Source organism: Aspergillus brasiliensis, assembly GCF_001889945.1.
Source record: "Aspergillus brasiliensis CBS 101740 unplaced genomic scaffold ASPBRscaffold_10, whole genome shotgun sequence".
Taxonomy (NCBI): Eukaryota; Fungi; Ascomycota; class Eurotiomycetes; order Eurotiales; family Aspergillaceae; genus Aspergillus; species Aspergillus brasiliensis.
In genome coordinates, this window is record NW_027137451.1 from 869,943 (window position 1) to 889,457 (window position 19,515).

At 47.9% G+C, this 19,515-nt stretch overlaps 8 protein-coding genes across 8 annotated transcripts; 1 reads left to right on the forward strand and 7 right to left on the reverse strand.

Annotated features, from left to right (window-relative positions):
* Window positions 1–162: 162 nt before the first annotated feature.
* ASPBRDRAFT_57233 (uncharacterized protein) lies at window positions 163–731 on the reverse strand (the record flags this gene model as incomplete). Its single annotated transcript, XM_067627717.1, has 4 exons — window positions 163–315; window positions 345–483; window positions 532–607; window positions 689–731. The coding sequence occupies 4 exons, from the start codon at window positions 729–731 to the stop codon at window positions 163–165; spliced, it is 411 nt and encodes a 136-aa protein (XP_067476840.1).
* A 1,042-nt stretch (window positions 732–1,773) lies between these two features.
* ASPBRDRAFT_77035 (wax synthase family protein) lies at window positions 1,774–3,247 on the reverse strand (the record flags this gene model as incomplete). The annotated part of the gene is made up of 2 exons (XM_067629344.1): window positions 1,774–2,321; window positions 2,430–3,247. The coding sequence occupies 2 exons, from the start codon at window positions 3,245–3,247 to the stop codon at window positions 1,793–1,795; spliced, it is 1,347 nt and encodes a 448-aa protein (XP_067476841.1). The 3' UTR covers window positions 1,774–1,792.
* A 461-nt stretch (window positions 3,248–3,708) lies between these two features.
* ASPBRDRAFT_130845 (heme-dependent oxidative N-demethylase family protein) lies at window positions 3,709–5,106 on the reverse strand (the record flags this gene model as incomplete). The annotated part of the gene is made up of 4 exons (XM_067618267.1): window positions 3,709–3,978; window positions 4,067–4,171; window positions 4,270–4,853; window positions 4,926–5,106. 4 exons carry the CDS (start codon window positions 5,104–5,106, stop codon window positions 3,709–3,711), a joined length of 1,140 nt encoding a protein of 379 aa, XP_067476842.1.
* Window positions 5,107–6,151: 1,045 nt separating this feature from the next.
* Window positions 6,152–6,566, forward strand: ASPBRDRAFT_283036 (uncharacterized protein). Its single transcript, XM_067622493.1, has one exon. The coding sequence runs from the start codon at window positions 6,241–6,243 to the stop codon at window positions 6,514–6,516; it is 276 nt and encodes a 91-aa protein (XP_067476843.1). The 5' UTR covers window positions 6,152–6,240; the 3' UTR covers window positions 6,517–6,566.
* A 3-nt stretch (window positions 6,567–6,569) lies between these two features.
* On the reverse strand, window positions 6,570–8,246 carry cp8 (putative carboxypeptidase Y; the record flags this gene model as incomplete). Its single annotated transcript, XM_067618314.1, has 4 exons — window positions 6,570–6,641; window positions 6,718–7,184; window positions 7,241–7,601; window positions 7,674–8,246. 4 exons carry the CDS (start codon window positions 8,244–8,246, stop codon window positions 6,570–6,572), a joined length of 1,473 nt encoding a protein of 490 aa, XP_067476844.1.
* A 2,003-nt stretch (window positions 8,247–10,249) lies between these two features.
* On the reverse strand, window positions 10,250–12,091 carry ASPBRDRAFT_131167 (putative choline transport protein; the record flags this gene model as incomplete). The annotated part of the gene is made up of 5 exons (XM_067618306.1): window positions 10,250–10,350; window positions 10,434–10,667; window positions 10,757–11,031; window positions 11,091–11,430; window positions 11,491–12,091. The coding sequence occupies 5 exons, from the start codon at window positions 12,089–12,091 to the stop codon at window positions 10,250–10,252; spliced, it is 1,551 nt and encodes a 516-aa protein (XP_067476845.1).
* Window positions 12,092–13,156: 1,065 nt separating this feature from the next.
* Window positions 13,157–15,072, reverse strand: ASPBRDRAFT_57237 (MDR family MFS transporter; the record flags this gene model as incomplete). Its single annotated transcript, XM_067627718.1, has 6 exons — window positions 13,157–13,348; window positions 13,420–13,562; window positions 13,626–13,947; window positions 13,998–14,521; window positions 14,589–14,900; window positions 14,949–15,072. The coding sequence occupies 6 exons, from the start codon at window positions 15,070–15,072 to the stop codon at window positions 13,157–13,159; spliced, it is 1,617 nt and encodes a 538-aa protein (XP_067476846.1).
* A 1,026-nt stretch (window positions 15,073–16,098) lies between these two features.
* Window positions 16,099–17,555, reverse strand: ASPBRDRAFT_67477 (zinc-binding alcohol dehydrogenase family protein). Its single transcript, XM_067628898.1, has 3 exons — window positions 17,244–17,555; window positions 16,554–17,177; window positions 16,099–16,493 (listed from the first exon to the last, which is right to left on the reverse strand). Exons 1-3 carry the CDS (start codon window positions 17,536–17,538, stop codon window positions 16,234–16,236), a joined length of 1,179 nt encoding a protein of 392 aa, XP_067476847.1. The 5' UTR covers window positions 17,539–17,555; the 3' UTR covers window positions 16,099–16,233.
* Between the last annotated feature and the right edge of the window lie 1,960 nt (window positions 17,556–19,515).

Sequence of the window (19,515 nt, forward strand, 5' to 3'; positions counted from 1 at the left end):
GCTCCCGGATACTACAACGGCCCTCCTCCCCCGCCCCAGGCGTAAGTCTTTCGCCCTCCTCCATTGCGCCCGATCTCCGGTGGTGTCTCATCCTGCACCGGGTATTCGGAATTCAAGCGACCGCGGCGGGTTGGCTCAGGATCCCGTTTGGAGGCTGGCTTGTCATCCAGCTTCCTCGACACAGACGTGTTTCCTGCGTTCGCCAGCGGTCGCAGAGGCTCTCGTCCGACTATACCCCGGATTTGCGCATCGTTCTGACTTGGTCTCCGCACAGGTACCCTCCCCAGGGCTATCCGCCTCCGCAGGGTGGTTATCCTCCCCAGGGATACCCCCAGCAGCCCTACCCTCAGGTATGTGATGGCAGTGTTATGTGCAGTCATGCGATCAAACTCTGACCGGACAGCAGATGCAATACCAGCAACAGCCTCCTCCCCAGCAGAAGGACCGCGGATGTCTCGGTGCCTGGTAGGCCTCACCCACACCCTTGCTAAAATTTGTCGCGCCGCATCTTACTAATCATACCGTTTCTACCATCTAGCCTGGCCACGCTCTGCTGCTGCTTCCTGTGCGAGGAGTCCTGCGAATGCTGCTTCGAGTGCATCGAGTGCTGTGAAATGTGTTAAACTGTGATCGATTACGGGTGCTACCTCGACTGTAGCGAGGGCTGCGCGACCAACCGAGCTCTCACGATCGATATACGACCTCGACGATACGATAAATTCCCCTTTCATCGCGTGCTACACTAGACCGGTTGAGTCCAGGGGCGCCGGGAAGCGCTGCTGTGACAGTTGCAGTTGCTACGCGGTTTTTGTCTATTTTCTTGTTAATCTACCCATCGCGTTACTGTTGTCTTCGTCGTGTCCCTATGGGAATGCTCTGTTCTTCTATCTTTCTTTCTGTTCAATATGGCGATCCCGGAAATATGTTTTTAGGACCCGGGGTGGTGCTTGGAACGGGGAGGCCGGTGAATCATCCTCTTTGCTTCATGGCGCTTTTTTTTAATTGATGACTTGTGAAATTCCCTCTGCTGCGTTGGCTGCTGCTGCTGCTGCTGCTCCCTCTTGTCTTGCGTAAACGTCATCATCTGTGATATGTCCATCATCGGTGCATGTTAGCCAGAAATGTGATACACAGCGTAGACCGCATCTGAAGCAATATTTTTTTTTCTCCGAAGATCCTGCGACATCTTGGCAAGAGCTATGCCTAGATGCCTGAAGGGGGCACCTGCGACTCTAGTTTCCTGTCCGTCTGAGCTTGAACTCAAAGCCAAGCCCACCACTAGGAAGTCCAACCAAGAACGGTCTCTCCGATTGGTGGTACCGTTCAAATTTTGGCAGGCTAGGCAGCCTTATAACTAATGCGTAGTCCCGATGTTTCGGGAGTCGCTGAGTGGCTGGTTGGATGGATGAACCCACGAGGGTCTGCAGTAGTAGTAGATCATTCTTCTGAATATAGTTGTATGTAAGTAGATTGGAAGATTGGTTTTCTTTGAATGGGTAGATATCTTTTTGCAAACTTACTATCCAATACATCGAGATCCATAAGTGGGGATATAGATTTGCATATTGATTGAGTATCTGGAGCTACAGTCATATCATGCTACAAATACCACAGAATTTATGCTCGAAGCAAGTAAATTAGTAGCGAATTGACACTATATGAAACCTACGATGACACGAACGAATTGGATGTATATATATATATATATATATATATATATATATATATCAGACTGATGCTATTATATAGTTGAATACTAAGCACTTTACATGTCCAAAATCAAAATTCATATTCACACCTCAATCTCAAACATCATCATCAACATCACACCACCTACACCAACCAACCACCCCAATACCTCAAGCCCAACCACCTCCACAACACTCCAAGGAACCAACGCCAACTGCCGATCCGGTCGTGTCCGCATCGGCTCGAAATACCCAACCGACATGATCGTCAGGAACACCACCACCCAGACGTACCCAAGAACCCTTTGCCAGATCTCTGGCTCCTTCTTACGAGTCGTCTTCTTCCCTGCCTCCCGGGCACCGTGGAATCCCCTCCGCCAAACCGCCTGCACCCCATCCTCAACCATATACCCCAAGGGGAAAGACAAGAAAAATCCCATCGAGCCAGAGGTGCGCACGGGGATTCTTCCTATCACATCCGCAATGACATGCAGAACCCCCGAGAGGAAGAAAACGACCAACACATTCGTGTATCGCTCCAGCAAGGATGGTCTAGCTAGGCCGAGGAGATCACGACTGATAAAGTTACTCACGATTGTGAATTGATTTCGGAGGATTTGATGCCAGAATTTGCTTTTTTGGGTAGGGGTGGGTTGTTAGTTTAGCTTAGTATTTTACCAAAAAAGAAGTTAAGAAAAAAAAAAAAAAAAAAGAAAAAATGGGTGTATAAGGTAAGCTCACCCCCAAAAATTTCGTAACGTATAAGCATCAGCCATTCGATTGAATAGCGGCGGAAAACTGTCTGGTGTTGAAAGCCTTAAGCTGACACTGACTATTGCAATCGTGCGGTAGGTGAAGCCGATTATGATTCGTCCGATGATGAACCATGCGGTTATGGCTATGATGGTATGGTCTATCCATTGCACTATCGGGGAGGTTTTATGTTGTTGTTGTTGTTGTTGTTGTTGTTGTTGTTGTTGTTGTTGTTCATTCTTGCTCAAGGCTATTTTGACAGCTTGTGAATCCGCGATATCAAGAGCCAGATATTGCCACACCGCAATGGCAGTCTCGCGGATCAGATATCGGCTTCGTGAGATACTACTACTACTAGTACTAGTCTTCAGACCATCTCCCTGCTGAGTATGGGTATGGGTATAATATCCCGGCCAGGGAGGCGTGTTCTTTGCTTCACTGGGTGTGTTGATTTTCCGGGCGTTGAGGTGAAGACTCAGGGCGGCTCGTAACTTAGACAAGAAGTCTGTCTTCTTGACTTTGCTTGTTTTCTCGATGATAAAGTCTTCTGCATTCTTGGGGTTGAGGATCAGCACGTCGAGAGCGGAGACCATGCTGTACCAAGCACTAGTCGCCAATAGTAATGTCCTATGCGATGGGTTTTGGACCGGGTAGAGCATTAAGGTGAGGATCCATATCATGACTGGTATGGACAGGTAGCGCAGAGGTGAGCCTTTCGGGGTGGTGATTGCTAGGACTTGGGGGAGTAAGGTTTGCATGATGCTCAGGAAGAGCAGTCTTGAGACTGCTTGGTATTCCTCAGCCATGGTTTCGGAGAAAGAGAATGTGTTGATTATGATTGAAGCAGTGTCTATGGTGGGGATTGAGGTACCATTAGTTGATTTTGAATTCTACACCGGCTCAAGAAATAAGCAATTCATGAATCATGGTTGTGTTAGATGCTTTCAACTGAAAGAAAGGGAAATATTGTGATAGAATAGGCTGATGGGTAGCATCGGAATGCGAGAATTAGAGTCGTGAGGTCATCCGCAACGGGGCAAGATCGCTCCGCGGACTACTTCATGGCTACTAATCCCAGAGTCAGCCTCTTCAAAGGATAGGTATAGATTGCCTTGCCAATTTCTTGAGTCAATACTTGTGTTCATCAGAAGTCGGAATATGATTAAAAGTTGAATGGACAAAGCATCGTCACTGTAAAATGATCCCATTCAACCATAGACTCCACCGAATCTTAGAAAGTCCAATCGATCTACTTTAATATTCAAGGTTATACCGCAACAGCTGCCTCCTTTTCTTCATCGCCACTCTCATCAAGTAAGTATTCACTCACAGCCCTCTGCCATACCGCGGCGCGCTTATAGAAATGGAACCCTGGCGAGCTGCCTTCCTTCAACCCTGCAATCGCCTCGACTAACCTCGGTCCATTGCCTTCCTTCTTGACGTCCTGCAACGGATACATATATGTGCGGACTACAAACACTACCGCTTGTGAAACGGGTAGTCGGAAGAGCATCTGTCTTTCGCAGCGTAATCGTGCCTGCCATACCATTCTCAGTATCAGACAGACTCCACCATGTTCGTTCCTGAGAGAAGGAAGAGGAAGAATAAAGGATGAAGGAAGAAACACATACCGTATCAACATCCAACTCTCCCAACTCCACTACTTCCTCACCTTCATACAAATGCATACTGCTAGCAGCATGCAAATCTCCATCTACAGAAATAGTCCACTACATAACGTTAGCCCTGTGGAAACTCCCCAATGAAGAGAAAAATCATCTTCCACATAAAAACCGAGCAAATCAAAGGGGAAAAAATGGGAACAAACATTCGCCCTCTTCACACAATCCCCTACCCTCAACCTCTCCAGATACCGATCCATACTCGCCCGCAACTTGGTCGTATAATCCGGGACGGGGACATGAATACTCGCCAACGATTTCCGAAACTTGTCTGCCCAGTTGAACCCATTCGGAAAACAGCCAATAAAGGCTTCGAGAGTCATTTGCTTGTTACCTTCTTCTTTCTTTTCATCAGCTTGTGGGGATGGTGGTGGCAACAGAAGGAGAAAGTCCTCCTCGACCTGGCGGCCGACGATAGCGAGAGCTTCTTCTGCATCACTCGGGGGTGTGGTGGGAAGGGTTTCCCCCGTCACTGTATTTCTGAGCATTGTGGCGGTAGTGGAAGAGGTGGTAGGAGTAGAATCGAAGTGTTGAAAGATAGTGCTGTATCGTTGAGGCAGGTAGTCATTCACCAGGAATGAGTATAGCTCTTTGACGGCTGGGATGGAGCGGGGACTGGCGCCGAGGACGGAGGCTCGTTTGTCTTGGATTAAGGCCGTGCGGAGCTGGATGCGGGTGTGGTAGTGTTTGTCAATCTGGATCAGTTCGGCGATGCTTGTTCGCTCGATTCCTGCTTATGCTATTAGCTAGGGGTGGTGGACTAGGGGAAGTGATAGTTAGGGGAAGTAGTAATATAACGTACCCATTGTGATGTGATAGCGAGGTTTGAACGGCCGGAGGACCAGGGGCTCGGTTTTGTCCCATTGGAAGTTGTGGAGTGGTTCAATCGGAGATGAAGATATCAGAGAGCAGTTGCTGGTCTTTTCACCTCCTTGCGAAGGCTTCTGGGCTTCTTTCTTCTTTCTCAGGAGCCATGTCAGCATGTCAGGGTTAGTAGGACTAAGGCTAAGCCGGTACTTGAGTAGGGCCAGAAGCTGTTTATGAAGTGGTCAAAGAACATAGTTGATTGTCACTAATGAATGAAAGCAGAGCTATGCGTCGTAATTCAACATCAGAATATATACTAAACTCTCGGTCTCTTTGACTATACATATGTACTTGATTTTCTAGGATGGTTGATGGCCTACTCTTTCTGTTTTAGTGCTCATCCTTCGCTGCCTTTTATTTATTGAGTAGATCTGAGCACGCCCTGAGCAGCCTGAGGCGATTACTGAGCATGGGGTGAGTAGGAGACTGAGTGCTCTGAGTAAGTAATTTTGATAAATTATATTCTAGTTATTAATTACTTCCTTGCTTACTTCTTTATTTAGGTAGTTCTCTCTTTTAGGTATTAAGAACTTTAGGTAGATCTCACAGACTTCTATTAGAAGAAATATATAATATCTAATTTAGGTGGTTTAATGCTCGGTGCCTAGTAGTTGTCCTTGAAAAAGTGGCGTTCTTTGTGTTCACCTTCTAGGATAGTGTTGCGCCATCACCCCTACGACCCTGATTTTTTAACCACGGTTGCGGTCACTTTTGTCTCATGCATTGATTTAATGCAACTGATTGAATCTCGGATTTTGACGGGCCTCAGTCCCGGGCTATCCCGTAATAATCACCTAACCATGAGCTTGACCCTACTAATTATTAAATGCAGCCTCGTAATCGCCCCGGACGCCGCGCACGTCCGTGAGCTTGGCTGCCGCTGCAATGACACCTATCTACCCCTCACTACGGCCAGGGATTTGGCTTGGAACCACAAAAAGACCCTCTTTACTGTGACCTAAAACTTGTCGACGGCAAATGGTCCCTCGTCCGGACAACATGTGCTAGATTTCTGGCCAGCCTTGCAGCTAGATCCAGACACATAACAACCAGTAACAGCTTGCAATCTTAAATAACAATGAACCCACCTGACGCCATGTGTGGCCAGAAAACAAAAGTCCGATCTTAAGAACGTATCTAAGTACGTAAACCTCTCAGTACCTGATCCACATACTACGAGCGGCCCATGGCAAATTAGAATGGATCGTGCCTAATCCAAGCCTGATCAGCCCCAGCGCACGGCGCTTGGCATGGATGATTGTCTTCCTCGGACAAAAAACCAAACTGCGTACACTGAAATAGGCATAGCATGCAGGGAAGCTCGGGCACTCAAGCATAATAAAACGAAAAGAGAAGGGAAGGAAAGGAAATGGGGAGAGCGGGCGTGTGATGGACCGAGGCAGCAGGGACATGGACAAAAGTCCAAGCTACGAAGGGCTGATGAGAGCAGACGGGACCCTAGTCCAAAACTGGTATTGTTTGCCCGAGCACCATTGTTTGACCTAGGCAGCGGGCCCATTTCATAAAAGGTACGGAGTAGGTCAGTTTGAAATCTTTTGAGTCCCGCAACTGTTCCTTGTTAAACAAAGGATGCCCCAGTAATCCAGCGAATCTTCATGTCAAGCGCTACATCCGGCCGATCTTGGGGCAACTACCATAGTACCAACGCTACTCGTTAGCCCAACTGGGTCATTAAACCCCTCTCTCCTAATTTTACTTTGACTTACCAGGTGTCCAGCGTTGTCCACAGTCACAAAGGCAAAGCGTGACGTTTCGTCCGTCCCTTCACCGACCGAAACCTGAATTTCCTTCGCAATCCCCACAGGTTCCTGGCTCCCAGAGTTGATCGAGACCCACGGAAGTAAGGGCTTTGCTGTAAATTCTGTCTGGCCTTTCCAAGAAAGCGAGTTCGCCCAACGTAGGTTGCCAGCCGTATTACAGGCGAGATCAAGGTTGCCTTGATACGCTAAGAAGTCAACATTATTTGCGAGTAAGGAAGCGATCTGCTTCGAGCTCGACACCATGCCGTCCGCTGATTGAGCAAATGCATCAATAACAGAAGTAGCGACGAATTTGTATTCGGTAACCTGTTGCGGTGGCGACAGGGCCTCCCAAACAGATGGCGAATTCAAATATATCTCAATTAGAGCCGCTTCGATATAGCACATTTCGTCGATCTCACAAGGTGCAGTAACTGTCGTCATCCTTAGCAATAATTTGGCCATGAGCCCTCTGATGATAACAACTCACTATCAAATCTGTTACGGCCATCAGCGCCGGCCTCGTTATCATACCACCCTACAACACCATCGTAACAGACGGACTGGGCCGCATGGCATATCGCGGGGTCTGAGTGTTGAATGCATATGTCATATAGATCCATACAGTGCGGCATATTCGCCGCCATAATATCACACCTAGTTTCATTGAAGATAGGAGATGGGACTCCTGGGTTAGTAGTACACAGTGTTTCCCAATACCCGAACGTTGCATCCTTGGGTGACATGAATCCGTTACCCACCAAGCACGATTTCAGCGGTATCCTGGGGCTATCTTTATACAGTTTATTTTGTTCCAGGATTTGGGTCGCCAGATAAGGAATGTACTGGCCCTACACAGTGTATCACCAAGGTAATTGTTAGAACACTGAGCAAGCTTTTTCTGGGGGCGGCTTCTATCTTACTGCGTAAGATTCACCGGAAAGGTGAACGGGAAGGAACTGTTTGTGAGGAAAAACCTCGGATATGAATAATTGCAAGAACCGATGCATGTCCACCGCGGCTTCACGTGAGTCATGAGGCAGCTCATAGCCCTCATCGATATAGGAAAAACCGACATCGACTGGCTGGTCAACAAAAAGAAGTGATGAATTCTTGGTCCAGGCCCAGGGGTTGTGATCTGTTCCATTCCCAAACTCATTAATCCGGCAAGGGCCAACTTCTTCGAAAAGTCCAATCATACTCGAGTCTCCGGGGCCCCCAGTCATCCATAGCGTTAGGGGATCATGGAAGGGGTCATTCTGGCTTTCAAAATACCAAAAGAAAAGATGCTTCGGGCCAATGTCGAGCCAACCAGTGAATTGGGGTGAACGAGCATCACAGATCGAGTCATTCTGCTCCTGGATGCGAATTGAATATGCCGGTAAGTGTGGGCTGCGAAACACCGTAAAGGGATCAGCCCCCTCTGGCCCTAACACGGTCTGCGTAGCGGCATATACTACGCTGCCGAACAGGGCAGTCGACAAAAGGGTGATCATTGAGCAGGGTGGGTTATAGGATATTGAGTTCAAACTGGCAGTAGCAACAGCACCGGAGGGGTTGGTTCAGTCAGCTTTGCGGGGTCAGTTTGATTCAATGGATGAAGCTATCATCGTGTAAGCATTAATTAGTTGGTGAAGTCTAGCCAAAGAGAAAAAATAGAGAGAGAGAAGAGAGAGAAACGGAATAAACACGGGGCAATGTAGTTTCATTCAAATGTGATGCTGCTTGGTCGTTTTCACCGATCGTGAAATTCTCCTTCTCTGGGGCCTTTGCATTCTTCCTGATGAAAGTATAAAACCGACTGACCAAAATTATTGTAGAGTTTTGGAGCTCGAGATTCTCTCAAAACATACGGCAGATTAGATGACCCTGATATGACGGAACTGTGAACCTAGGGAACGTGCTCAATCGGTGTTTGCATTCTAGAAGGGGTGGTGGACGTTATGGGTCACGGGGTACACTAGGCTACTGTGGGGGTCTCAGTTGCGAGGGGTTCAGAAATTAGTATGACAGTGTCAGAGAAATCCTGACTCAGGATGAGCTCAAGCACGTGAAAAGATGATCCTGGTTCAGACTTAGTTTTTCTAATCCTATACCAGCTTTTCTAATCTAAATCAGCCATTATATCCATATTTTTTAGGATTTTTTAGGATATTATTAGGGATTTTAGGGTATTTAGGGTATTAGAGATTTTAGGGATTTTTTTTCTATTTTTTTTATAGTATTTCTAGTCACGTGTAAAGCTGATTTAGTATTAGGAATTATTATATATATAAACTCTTAGAGTATTAGATCACGGGCTTGAGCTTATCCTGAGCCAGGATTTCTCTGAATCTATCTGAGCTGGTTTTCCAGCTCCGGTCTGACACCGTCGCACTAATTTCTGACCCCCTCGCAGCTGTATGCCCGCTACTGTGGCAGAAATGGGCTTGGCAAACAGCTGATTAATACACCGAGTTTAGTTAACTACCTGGCACAAGCTGCCCCAAAGATGAAAGCTGCATAATATAACTTAGCAATCTTGAGCAGTGAAACTATTCAGCATATATGTAGTAAGCAAATAGGAGCACAGACAGAGCATTCATGTGCTGCCCTCACAAAAGCAGTAGTATAAGTCAGCAAGAGAGCTTCAAAGATAAGACTACCAAATTAGGAAATCAAATCCGTAGTATGGTAACTCCGAGAAGAGCAGTTTGGTGCCTGTACAGGTAGATAGGTAGCAGATGCAGGTTGCTTCATATTCAGGAGGTGCTTTGGGTTTACGAAATAAGCTTATTGGAATGAAAAGGTGACTGGTCTATTACCGTAGTGTGCTGTGGATGACTTATGCATGGAAAAGCTTAGCAGTAGTCTATAACATAGGAGGTGGAGTTGAAGCTACATTGCACATGAATATATTGAGTGCTACTTGTTAAGAGTAATCTGTCTATTACTATCCACACAGCACATGACGAAAACAACAATGTCGACTAATATTTCTCTTCTCGGTAGATACATTTGTGGATTACCTATTGAATCCTCTTAATATAATAATGTCCACCATAGAGCCGAGAAGTGATAACTACCGCCTCCCCGCGACACTAGTAAACCCCACTAAAGACTAGATATCATTATCTATCTTATCAGGGTAGATCGGATGAAATTGCTGGCAAGAATTCAACAAAGAGTCCATCCCCGTCCAGTGATCCTTCCTTCCGACTTACCGAATGGTTGGGCTCGGAATGGTTCCGACGGATTGTATACTATCACTATCACTATCGAAGGTCTTTGTGGGGTTCTACGTAGGTGGTTGCTTGAATGAGCGTAAGTAAGGATAAAGTGGCGTGTGTATTAACATATATTTCCTTGATTTAGTAGTATGACCCTTCTCTAAATAATGACAGAATTACCCAAGACCGTCTACTGTTAATGAAGTGTGGTTGCAGCGGAATCTTTTCCTTCAGTAGAACATGGAACTCATCAATCATTAATCATATCAGTCCCCAATATATAACTAAAACTAAATATCCAACCGTGGCCCATGATAATGTCTTCTCGCGTAAGCGAACCAGTTTCCTACCCCCAGGATCAACATAACGACTAGCACAACGGAAGCGTAATCTAAATAGTTTCCAAGTGTTAGCAAAGCACATCCCATTCATCATTGCAAAAAGGAGATACTAGATGGAAGAAAGAACACGTACTCATATTCCCCCCCGTAACGGGAAATTCCGTCGGAAAGCAGAAGAAGATCGTCAGGATGATAGCCCAGATCACGCAGACAGTATTACAAACATATCCTAGCATGTTAGGAACTTTGAATGGGCGATCTGGAGGAAGGTACTGCGGGTGCCGTCCGCCCAGGAGGAGAAGCAGAGCTGGGACGGCGTAGGAGATTTGGGCTACCACGACGGTGGTGCTGATGAAGGCGTTGAATGCTGTTATCGCTATTGTCAGAACGGATCTTTCTCTTGTTTTTTCCTTGATTTATCCTTTCTTTCTTGTATCCATCGCTAGAGAAGCTCACCTGTTGTCGAGCAGACATAGACAATTCCAACGAGTAGGACTGCTGCACCATCGAGGATAATGGCCCAGACGGGAACTCCGAGGGTAGGGTGTATAAATGACAAGCGGCTGGAGAAGAACAGAGCGTCATCACGGGCAAATGACCACGTAAGTCGAGAGGCGGTCTGATGCACTGCATTGAGTGCGACGAAGGAGACGACGAACAATGCAGCCATGAAGACTGTCGCGGCTGTTGGGGAGCGGGTGGCTTTCTCCCAGATGAAGTAGATAGGAAATCTGTATCACGTTTACTGATTAGTATCTCGTGTTATCGGGAATAGCGGGAGTTTACGTACCCAGTTGGTGTGGTTAGGGATGCTTCGATGTTGTTATAGCTGTATAGGATGGCAATGGCAAAGGGGAACCCGGTCAGCAGCCCCACTGTGACTGTGGCAATTAATGCTTTCGGTACGATGCGCGCTGGCTCAAGACATTCCTCTGCAAGGTGGAGAGCAGCGTCGAGTCCAGAGAACATGAACTGAGGGGTCGAGAGTCCTGTCAAGAACGAGACGCCATCCGGCCAGCCGCCTGAGCCGTTGACGAACTGACTCCAAGTCTGGGAGGTGTTGACATGTGCGGAGGAGCGTACCGGGCAGGTTATGATGATAGCTAGGAAGGTTGAAATGGATAGAATGACTGCACGAGGAAAGGCAGGTGTTAGTGTCTATTCTGTGAGTTGGAGGGAAGCTAACTAACAGCCTAGATTGTACACCCATAGAGTCTTGGTGGTTAGGAAGATGTTGTAGGTGACCATGACTGCATTCAGCAGTTGGTATACCAGGAAATAGTGCCAGCTTTGGGCTTCATATGATGGCTGCCATCGGATGACAATGGCCATGAGGGCTTCTGTGGCGGCCAGCGCAATAGAGGCCCCAAGCGTAATCCACGCGAACACCGCAGCCATGCCACTAAAGTAGGACAGACCACGACTCCATCGCTTAGAGGCTAGGATGGACGTGAAATGGTACTGGCCACCAGCGGTGGGGTACACGCTGGCAAGCTCTGCCAGGGTCACCCCGGTGCAGAACATGGCGACAGTAACCAGCAGAATGCCATACAGTAGTGAGACTGCGCCGCCCGACTGGATTGCAATGGCGAAACTCGCGGCTATGGCCACCCAACTATTGGTATTGTTGTATCCCAGGGCGATAATACTGACGATGCTGAAGTTTCGCTTCAGGTGCATGTCCGGGATGCCCGAAATGGCAACCTGCCCCTTGTCCATGTCGACTTCAGGGTCTGCCGATGCGGCATACCCGGATTTGAGGGGTGAAGTCTTTGGTTGTTCCGACTCCATGGCCTCTTATGCTGTTCCTCGTGTGATGAGGCACTGCGGAATCAATACGGTTTCTGGGAGGGGCATCCATCTTATGAATCCTTCTTTCTACGAGGATGACCTTGGCTCCGCACCCCCATAGGGAACCTTGACAGCTGTAGCCCTTGTCTATGATAAGCACCCCTCAGGTCGATAAGATCAAAGCGGTGAGATTGAGTTTCCTTGATTCATCGTCTTTCATCCAGGCCAGATGCGGATGACGGATGACTGATACCCAAGATATCCCGGAACGCTTATCGAGTTCCGAGCTTTGTTATCGCATCCCGTCCAACCAAATGGGAGATAAAAGCGAGACCGTCCCCATATTAACGTTAGAAACGTCCATCATAGCGGAAATAAGGCGGAATTGTTCATGAGCTGGAGAAGATCGTCGACGATCGTGCGGGGGAAATGCGGCTAACCATGCTATAGCGTCGTGGAGCATGCCCTATATCTCCAGACTCGCCGCCGGGGCTGTCAGGATGACAAGTTCCCCGCAATAACCAGGCAGAGAGGTTTTTGGCATTCACGGCTTCTATTGGTGTACCGTGGCGGCGATCCAAGAAATGGGAGCTGCCCAGAGTCGCTTTCCTCGGTAGACGGGGTTTCTCCGCATTGCGGAATGGATCCTGTTGGGCACATGGTATGAATCGATCATCTAGAACCCACGCCGAAGCGAGGGACTCAAAGGGCATAAATGTATGGGAATCCAATATGGGAATCCAAAACGAGTGTATTTATTCAAGTCTGTCCTTTTTTCTGGGATTGGACGTCTTCTTCATAACCAGTCAGCTGCCTGGTCAGTCCAAGAGACATAGGTGGCCCTAAACACAAAACTGGCCCTCCCTCACATGAGCTAATTGACTTTTGTCTAATCCTAAGTTTTGTGAAGCCGCCTTCTCCAAGTCCAAGCTGGCGGTTATTTGTCCACCAGACCTACCTTTCCCCGAGTGTCGCCACTTGTGCCCGCATCTCACCTAGGTACTGGACGGACCGCGTTCCAGACGGCTCGTCTGTTAAGCGGTCAGTGTGCGACGTACGCGTGATCTACGCCTCGCTGGACCGGTGGAGGCCCTTTCCGCGAGTGAAGAGTGCTGCAGTGACAGCAACAAATCCAAAACAAGCTGACGCCAAGAATGACAGTCGAATGCCTCGGTAGTAGACCATCCGCGCAGCTAGCTGGATCTCTGGTGGCAGACTATGAATGGCAGATACTGAATGCCTTATGTCGTCAATTACCTATGCAAGTAAGATAATACGAATCAGCTATTGTTTCAGGGTATTAGTAGATCCATCGGGAGGAGAGTTACTTTCCATTTGTCTGGTATTCCACTCAAGGCCTCAGCGAGGCCTGAGCGCAGGGTGTTCTGGATGATGGTGGACGTAATGGCGACGCCCCACACCGTACCCATCGAACGGACTAGATAGACGGTGGACGCTGAAACAGCGTGGTCTTTATCCTCGGTCAGTCCGAATATATCCAAATCGATCCTTCTGTCGGAGGGGGTGCTCATACCGGCGTGATCGAATGCGGCAAGAAACGTGAACAAGATGCCCGGGTAAGTGATACCTTGGCCAAGACTGGCGGGGATCATGGCCGCGTAGTACTTCCATTCTGCGTCATTGAATTGAAGGAGCATCACAAGTATGTTGCCAATGCACATGAGGAACGAGCCTGTACGGACCAGGTAGGCCAGTTTACCCCAGCGCGACATCACATAGCCAGAGATCACTCCACCAATGGGAGTAGCCAGAGACGGTACGGCAAGTCGGGCACCCGCCTTAGAAGGGGAATCCAGAAGAATTACCTGGAACAGTAGGGGGAGCGTAAAAAGGAACTTGGACGGTCAGCAGTGTCTGGGGGTACCCGATGTAAGGCGTCACTCACCGCATAGGCAGCCATTCCCACGCAGACGTTGGCAATCTGCGTCGCAACAGGCAGAACGCCTTTCAGCATTCGAGGGGGAATCAATGGAATGGCAGTTGTTCTCGCCTCAATGAGTACGAAAAGGCCCAGTGACACTATACTTGCCACGAACGACAAGATCACCCACACGCTGGACCAGGGGAGCTCATTTCCACCCAAGCTCAGACCCACCAACTGGGTTGAAAGACCGACAATCAAAGCACAAGCTCCAGACAAATCTACGTATTTCCAGATTGTCCGTAAACTCTTGCCTTCGCTGGCAAACTTGTCCTGTGCTGGTAGTTTCAGAACAAGATGACCGGTAATCAGCGCGAGAAGCCCGACCGGTACTTGCAACAGAAAGCACCAGCGCCATCCAACTGAGTCGACAATGGTTCCTCCAAAAGATGCACCGCAGATGGACCCAAATCCATGCAGGACGTTCTGTACGGCTTGATACATGCCCCGACGGCGGAATGGGATGAGATCTGAGTTGATGATAGTAGCTGGGACACGTTAGGCTCTCATTTCGAAGATCAAAAAGTGACAAAGCAGGGAATTGCGGGCGCATACCCATTGTCATCAAGCCTCCACCGCCAACGCCAGTCAGCGCTCTCATCAGATTAAGAGTGATGATATCTTTAGCAATTCCACACCCCAAACAACCGATCATGAAGGTTATTGTCGCTGTAAAGAAAGAGGTCCGGCGACCGAAGATATCCGAGAAGCGACCGTATAGGGGCTGGAACGCGGTGCTAGTGATCAAGTAGGAAGTCGTGAGCCACGAGGCGGTGTTGGCTGCGTTGAATTCGGAGCTGATGACCGCGTAGGTTGAGGCAGTGATAGTGCCATCGAAACCAGACAGGAATACATTCGACATGATGGCTGTTATTGTGTTAGCTCCCTCATTGGATGGACTGGCCAGCGACAAACCTAGTTGAATCCATACAAAGCCTACTGGTGGCTTCCAGAGGGCATCAGCATCAGCATCGGGACGCAGCAAAGGCTGCTCCTCGTGCGGCGTGGGCATTGTTGTGTCAGAATCGTCTCTGGCCATGGCACCGATGGAGGATCGATTCGCGTGCCTTTCTTTTGTCTTCTTGAAGTAGCAGCTCAGAGATCATTGCTCGTGCCCCTCTGGGTACCTGGCGATAGATAAACACTTTCGGCACACGGACCCTCTGTGGGGTTCGGCATGGAATTGTGTAGCGACCATGGCGCAATAGCGCAAGATTCTTGCTCACGTACCCGCCCGGCCGTAACGAGGCTCCACCGTCGGCAATGACAGCAGCCAGAAACGGTCCATTGCTGTCTATGTGTTAGGTGCGGAGTAGGAGACGTGAAAAGGACTGTTATATGCATAGGTACTAGCTAAGATACTCTTTAGAACTGATTACTGGCCTTCTACAAACCAGGTGTGAGGATCCCAGATCTCACATTCACCTGCAAGCTTATAAGTATCCGCGTTCTAAGTCTACTAACTCAAAATTCTAGTCTTTTACCGGATAGGCGAGCGGTACCACTTCTAAAGAATCTATAACTAAACCACACTAAATTAAATTCTAACATAATTATATGGTTAAACGGCTAAACCAGATCAGACAGAAATCACATAAAATTCAGTAAAATCAGGCATTAAGCTAATTATATAGTCATGTGACTTACCCACCTCGCAGCGACCTGCTCGGGTTGGCCGCCTACCTCTAACAATTCTAAATCTCTTATTAAAATATATTATATTCCCTCTATATAATTAATATATAAATATAATCTTCAAAGATTCTCTATATAGATATTTATCTGAATCAGCCTGTAGAAATAATAAAAATAGTCTCTATCAATAAAGTAGACTAATCCCTGAGGGATCAGTAGCTTAACAGAATGGTTCTCTATATTATATATTACAGAACAGCGTAGGATTGATATCAATAAATTCATAACTCTACCAAACACTATAATATGTCATTCCAATGACCTCTGATCACCGGAGCCAGCTTGTTCTATCACATAAGAATCTTTATTGATTTATAGGAATACTTTTCTATTATGGTTGTAACTAAAATATACTGACCACTTACTAAATCTTCCCACTATTTCAGTAGTTGTACTTAGTTTCAGCCGATCGATTTGGAGAGTAGTGGTTAAATGGATATTTTGGCTGCAGTGTGTGTACCATTGGCTTATGTGGTGAACGCCATTCAGACCTGGCTGTTCTTCTTCATATCTTGTACACCAACTTTTCCATGCTGATGGGCTGCAAATGAGCGTCTTTCTTGAGATGAGATCCTGCCTTGGATCCTAGAGACGAATTGCGGAGGACAGAGAAACCGTCAGAAATTATCCGGTCCAACCCCCCAGGCATGAGGCGAATGGGAACCGATTGGAGAACGCTCGAACCGGAAGTTGGTTCTTGGCTGATGTATTTGAAGAACGCAGCGGCGAAGCTCCTAGCTTCGGAATTCGCGGGTAGTGTTACACCTATAGATAGTTATGTTAGATGAAGCCACACTAAACAGCCGAGAAAGTGAAAGAATTTACCGTGATAGCCGATCTCAACTCCGAGGCCCTCCCAAACTGGACCGATAATAGGCTTGATCTTCAGGGCAGAAAGGTCAAACCCGCCGATGCTCGGGGATCGATAAGCAGCAAATCTACCCAAGGGGCTTAATGTGCTTTCGACCATTGGCACCGTTGAGCCTACGGACACGGCGTCAACTGCGTACAACACGCCGCTCCCACCTGTCGCCTCAAGGACCCTGTCTGGCCAATCGTGATGTCTGTAATCGACCAAGACATTATATTGATACGGTGCTTCTTTCAGTGAGGCATGATGCGAGGCACTAGCGGCTCCGATGAGTCTGACTTTCTTGCCGGCCGTCTTTTCCGCGATACGAACCAGCTGGGCCGCAAAAAGCCCAACATTGGTTGTCGCACCGTATATCAGAACGTTCACCGGCTCTTCCACGTCTGCGAACTTCCCTGTCCCATAAAACGGACATGGAAAGCCCATCCGGTAGAAAAGGCCCTGTGCAGCAGTGAGACCACACATGCTAATGGTAGCGGCGTTTTCCAGCGGTACATCATCCGCAACTCTCCACGTCAAGTCGAAATCAGCCACAACATACTCCGCGTTGGCACCGGGACGGTCATTGGCGGAGTTTGCTGGATAGTTTTGTCAGATGCGCCATTGGAATCAGAAAAAAAAAAAAAAAAGGGACAACAACCCACCGCCTTGAACAAATCCAGCGACGCGTGCGCCAATCTTCACCCGCGGATCTCCCAGGGCTTTGAGATCTTCGCCAATTCTCTCCACAACCCCTGCGAAGTCTGTGCCCACTACACGCGTATCTTGGAGTGCGATAGGACGATCCAGGTTCATGACGTCTACCGTGTTGAGCGCGACAGCCTCTACTTTGATGAGGATTTGCTTTGGTCCAGGGACTGGCACGGTGACATACTCCACAGCTAGATGTTGACTCGAAGGCCTGAAAACTAGGGCCTTCATCATGTCCCCTCCGGCCATTGTACCTTTTGGTGAAGATGGTTAATCTTGGAAGAGCAATTTTCGCGGAAACGGAAAGCGACGTGAAGAATAGGGTCAATGTGACAAAGCGGACACGTATTAACTATAGGCTTCTGGGCCTCACGACTGGGATATTTAAGTACTCTAAATTAGGGGCACGCTTCAAGAATGCTTTTCGGGCAGACCGTCAATCCTCGCAACTAATCGCTGACTGAAAGATGCCCCAAGATACGCAAGAAGAATTTCCACGGAGAAACGGAGTTAACTGCGGAGTTAGGCTAGGTCGTCCGTCTCCAGCTCCAACGCAGGAAGATCGAGTGACCCTTGGGTTAGACTTTACGAAGTGGCAATATAGTGCTGGGGCCAGGTGGCCCTTCTGAGACATGAACTGAAAAGGGTTGGCTTTTGAGTACAGGAAGAGTATAAACAGATTGTTCGTTGCTGGCAGACTAGTACCAGGCCATACTTCCTCAGCTTGCTCAGTAACGGGTTTGAGGTTAGGATTTGCAAGCGGCAAAATTTGTCAGCCACATTCTGTGGAGTCTCGTTTGGCTAACTAAGTTAGAATACTAGTAGCTCTCACTTGATTAACTTTAGTTACTTAATGTTCTGCAAGTTGCTTACGCCTGAGCTTTGATTGGTCATTAGTATTAATGAACGGCTCCCTCCGAGCGAAGCACCAGTGCATGAAACAGTGGGAAAGTTCCACAATCATTGTCCAAGGATGCAGCCCTTAGCCCGAACTGGAGCTTGCAGAGTTTTGCGATGGTTGGGCCGCATTATAGTGTCCATCTGGCATGGTCATATGAGGCAAGAGCCATGAGGATGATGACAGTTCATGTTACGCGATGCTAACTGGTCACCGTTAGTAGAGGAATAGTACTACACTTGTCTGATTGCCCAGTCTCGTCAACGGTCTGTCTCGCAACCGTACCGTTGCCTTCTCCGTCAGGCCATACCCAGGCTCCGAGGTATTGAGGGCAATGCTACACAGAGCGCCGATTAAGTCAGTACTGATATAGCTCCCTTACTTGTGGGATGGTTTGTCGAACGATTTGAACTGACTACGATCCTGAAGGTGGGATCCAAGTAACAAGTGGGAACTGTGTTTGCCAGTGTCTTAAAGAAGACTGATCGTAAAGTGCTAAGTGCTTCAAATTGATGTATTACAGAGGAAGATCGCTTGTGTTCATTGAGCAGGAAATTTGAGGGTTTTTATACAACATTCCATCCCTATATTGGTAAGAAATCAAACCTAGTAATTTCGTAGATATTGTTGAGATCGGCTACGATGACTCCCTGAACACTGAATGAGAGTGGATAAATCGACCTTGATGGTATTCACAGAAGTATTCAAAGGTTGGCTGTGGAACTCTTTGTGGATTTACATGAGGTTGAAGGGGTATTTATCCTTGAACGGGGTCGCAAGCCCTTGACGGTTGCAAATCCCTGACGATCAGTCTTCAATCGGGTACTCTGTCGTGGCGATCGTACATAAATGCATCTGGACTGGACAGAGGTCGGGATTGAGGCACCAATTCGGTTGCCTTGTCAAAACCTCAACACAATCTTGTCTGCTGAATATCCATCAATAGAAGATCCGCTTTTGATGAACGGGTTACTTATGTAGCAAGAATATGCTCAGATGGGCTACGGGTGGGCTTCGCAGAGTTCTACTGATGGTTTCTTCCTTTGTCGATTACACAAAGCAGGAAGAGCGTATTTTGGGGATGAATTAAAACGGAAAAGCTTAGACGAATGAGACTTTTTTCAGCTGATCAATACACTTTTGGATCTCCTCTTGCGCCATTTCTATATGGCGGCGACGACATGCTCGACTGGGATTTGATTTCAAACGTCGCTTAAGCTGCGCGAGAGACAAGCCCATCCCACACTAAAAAACATTTTGTGCCTTACTCCGTCCGTCGTCTACACCACTAAATATCCGAAAGATAAACGCATCAGGGTGCTTCAAGC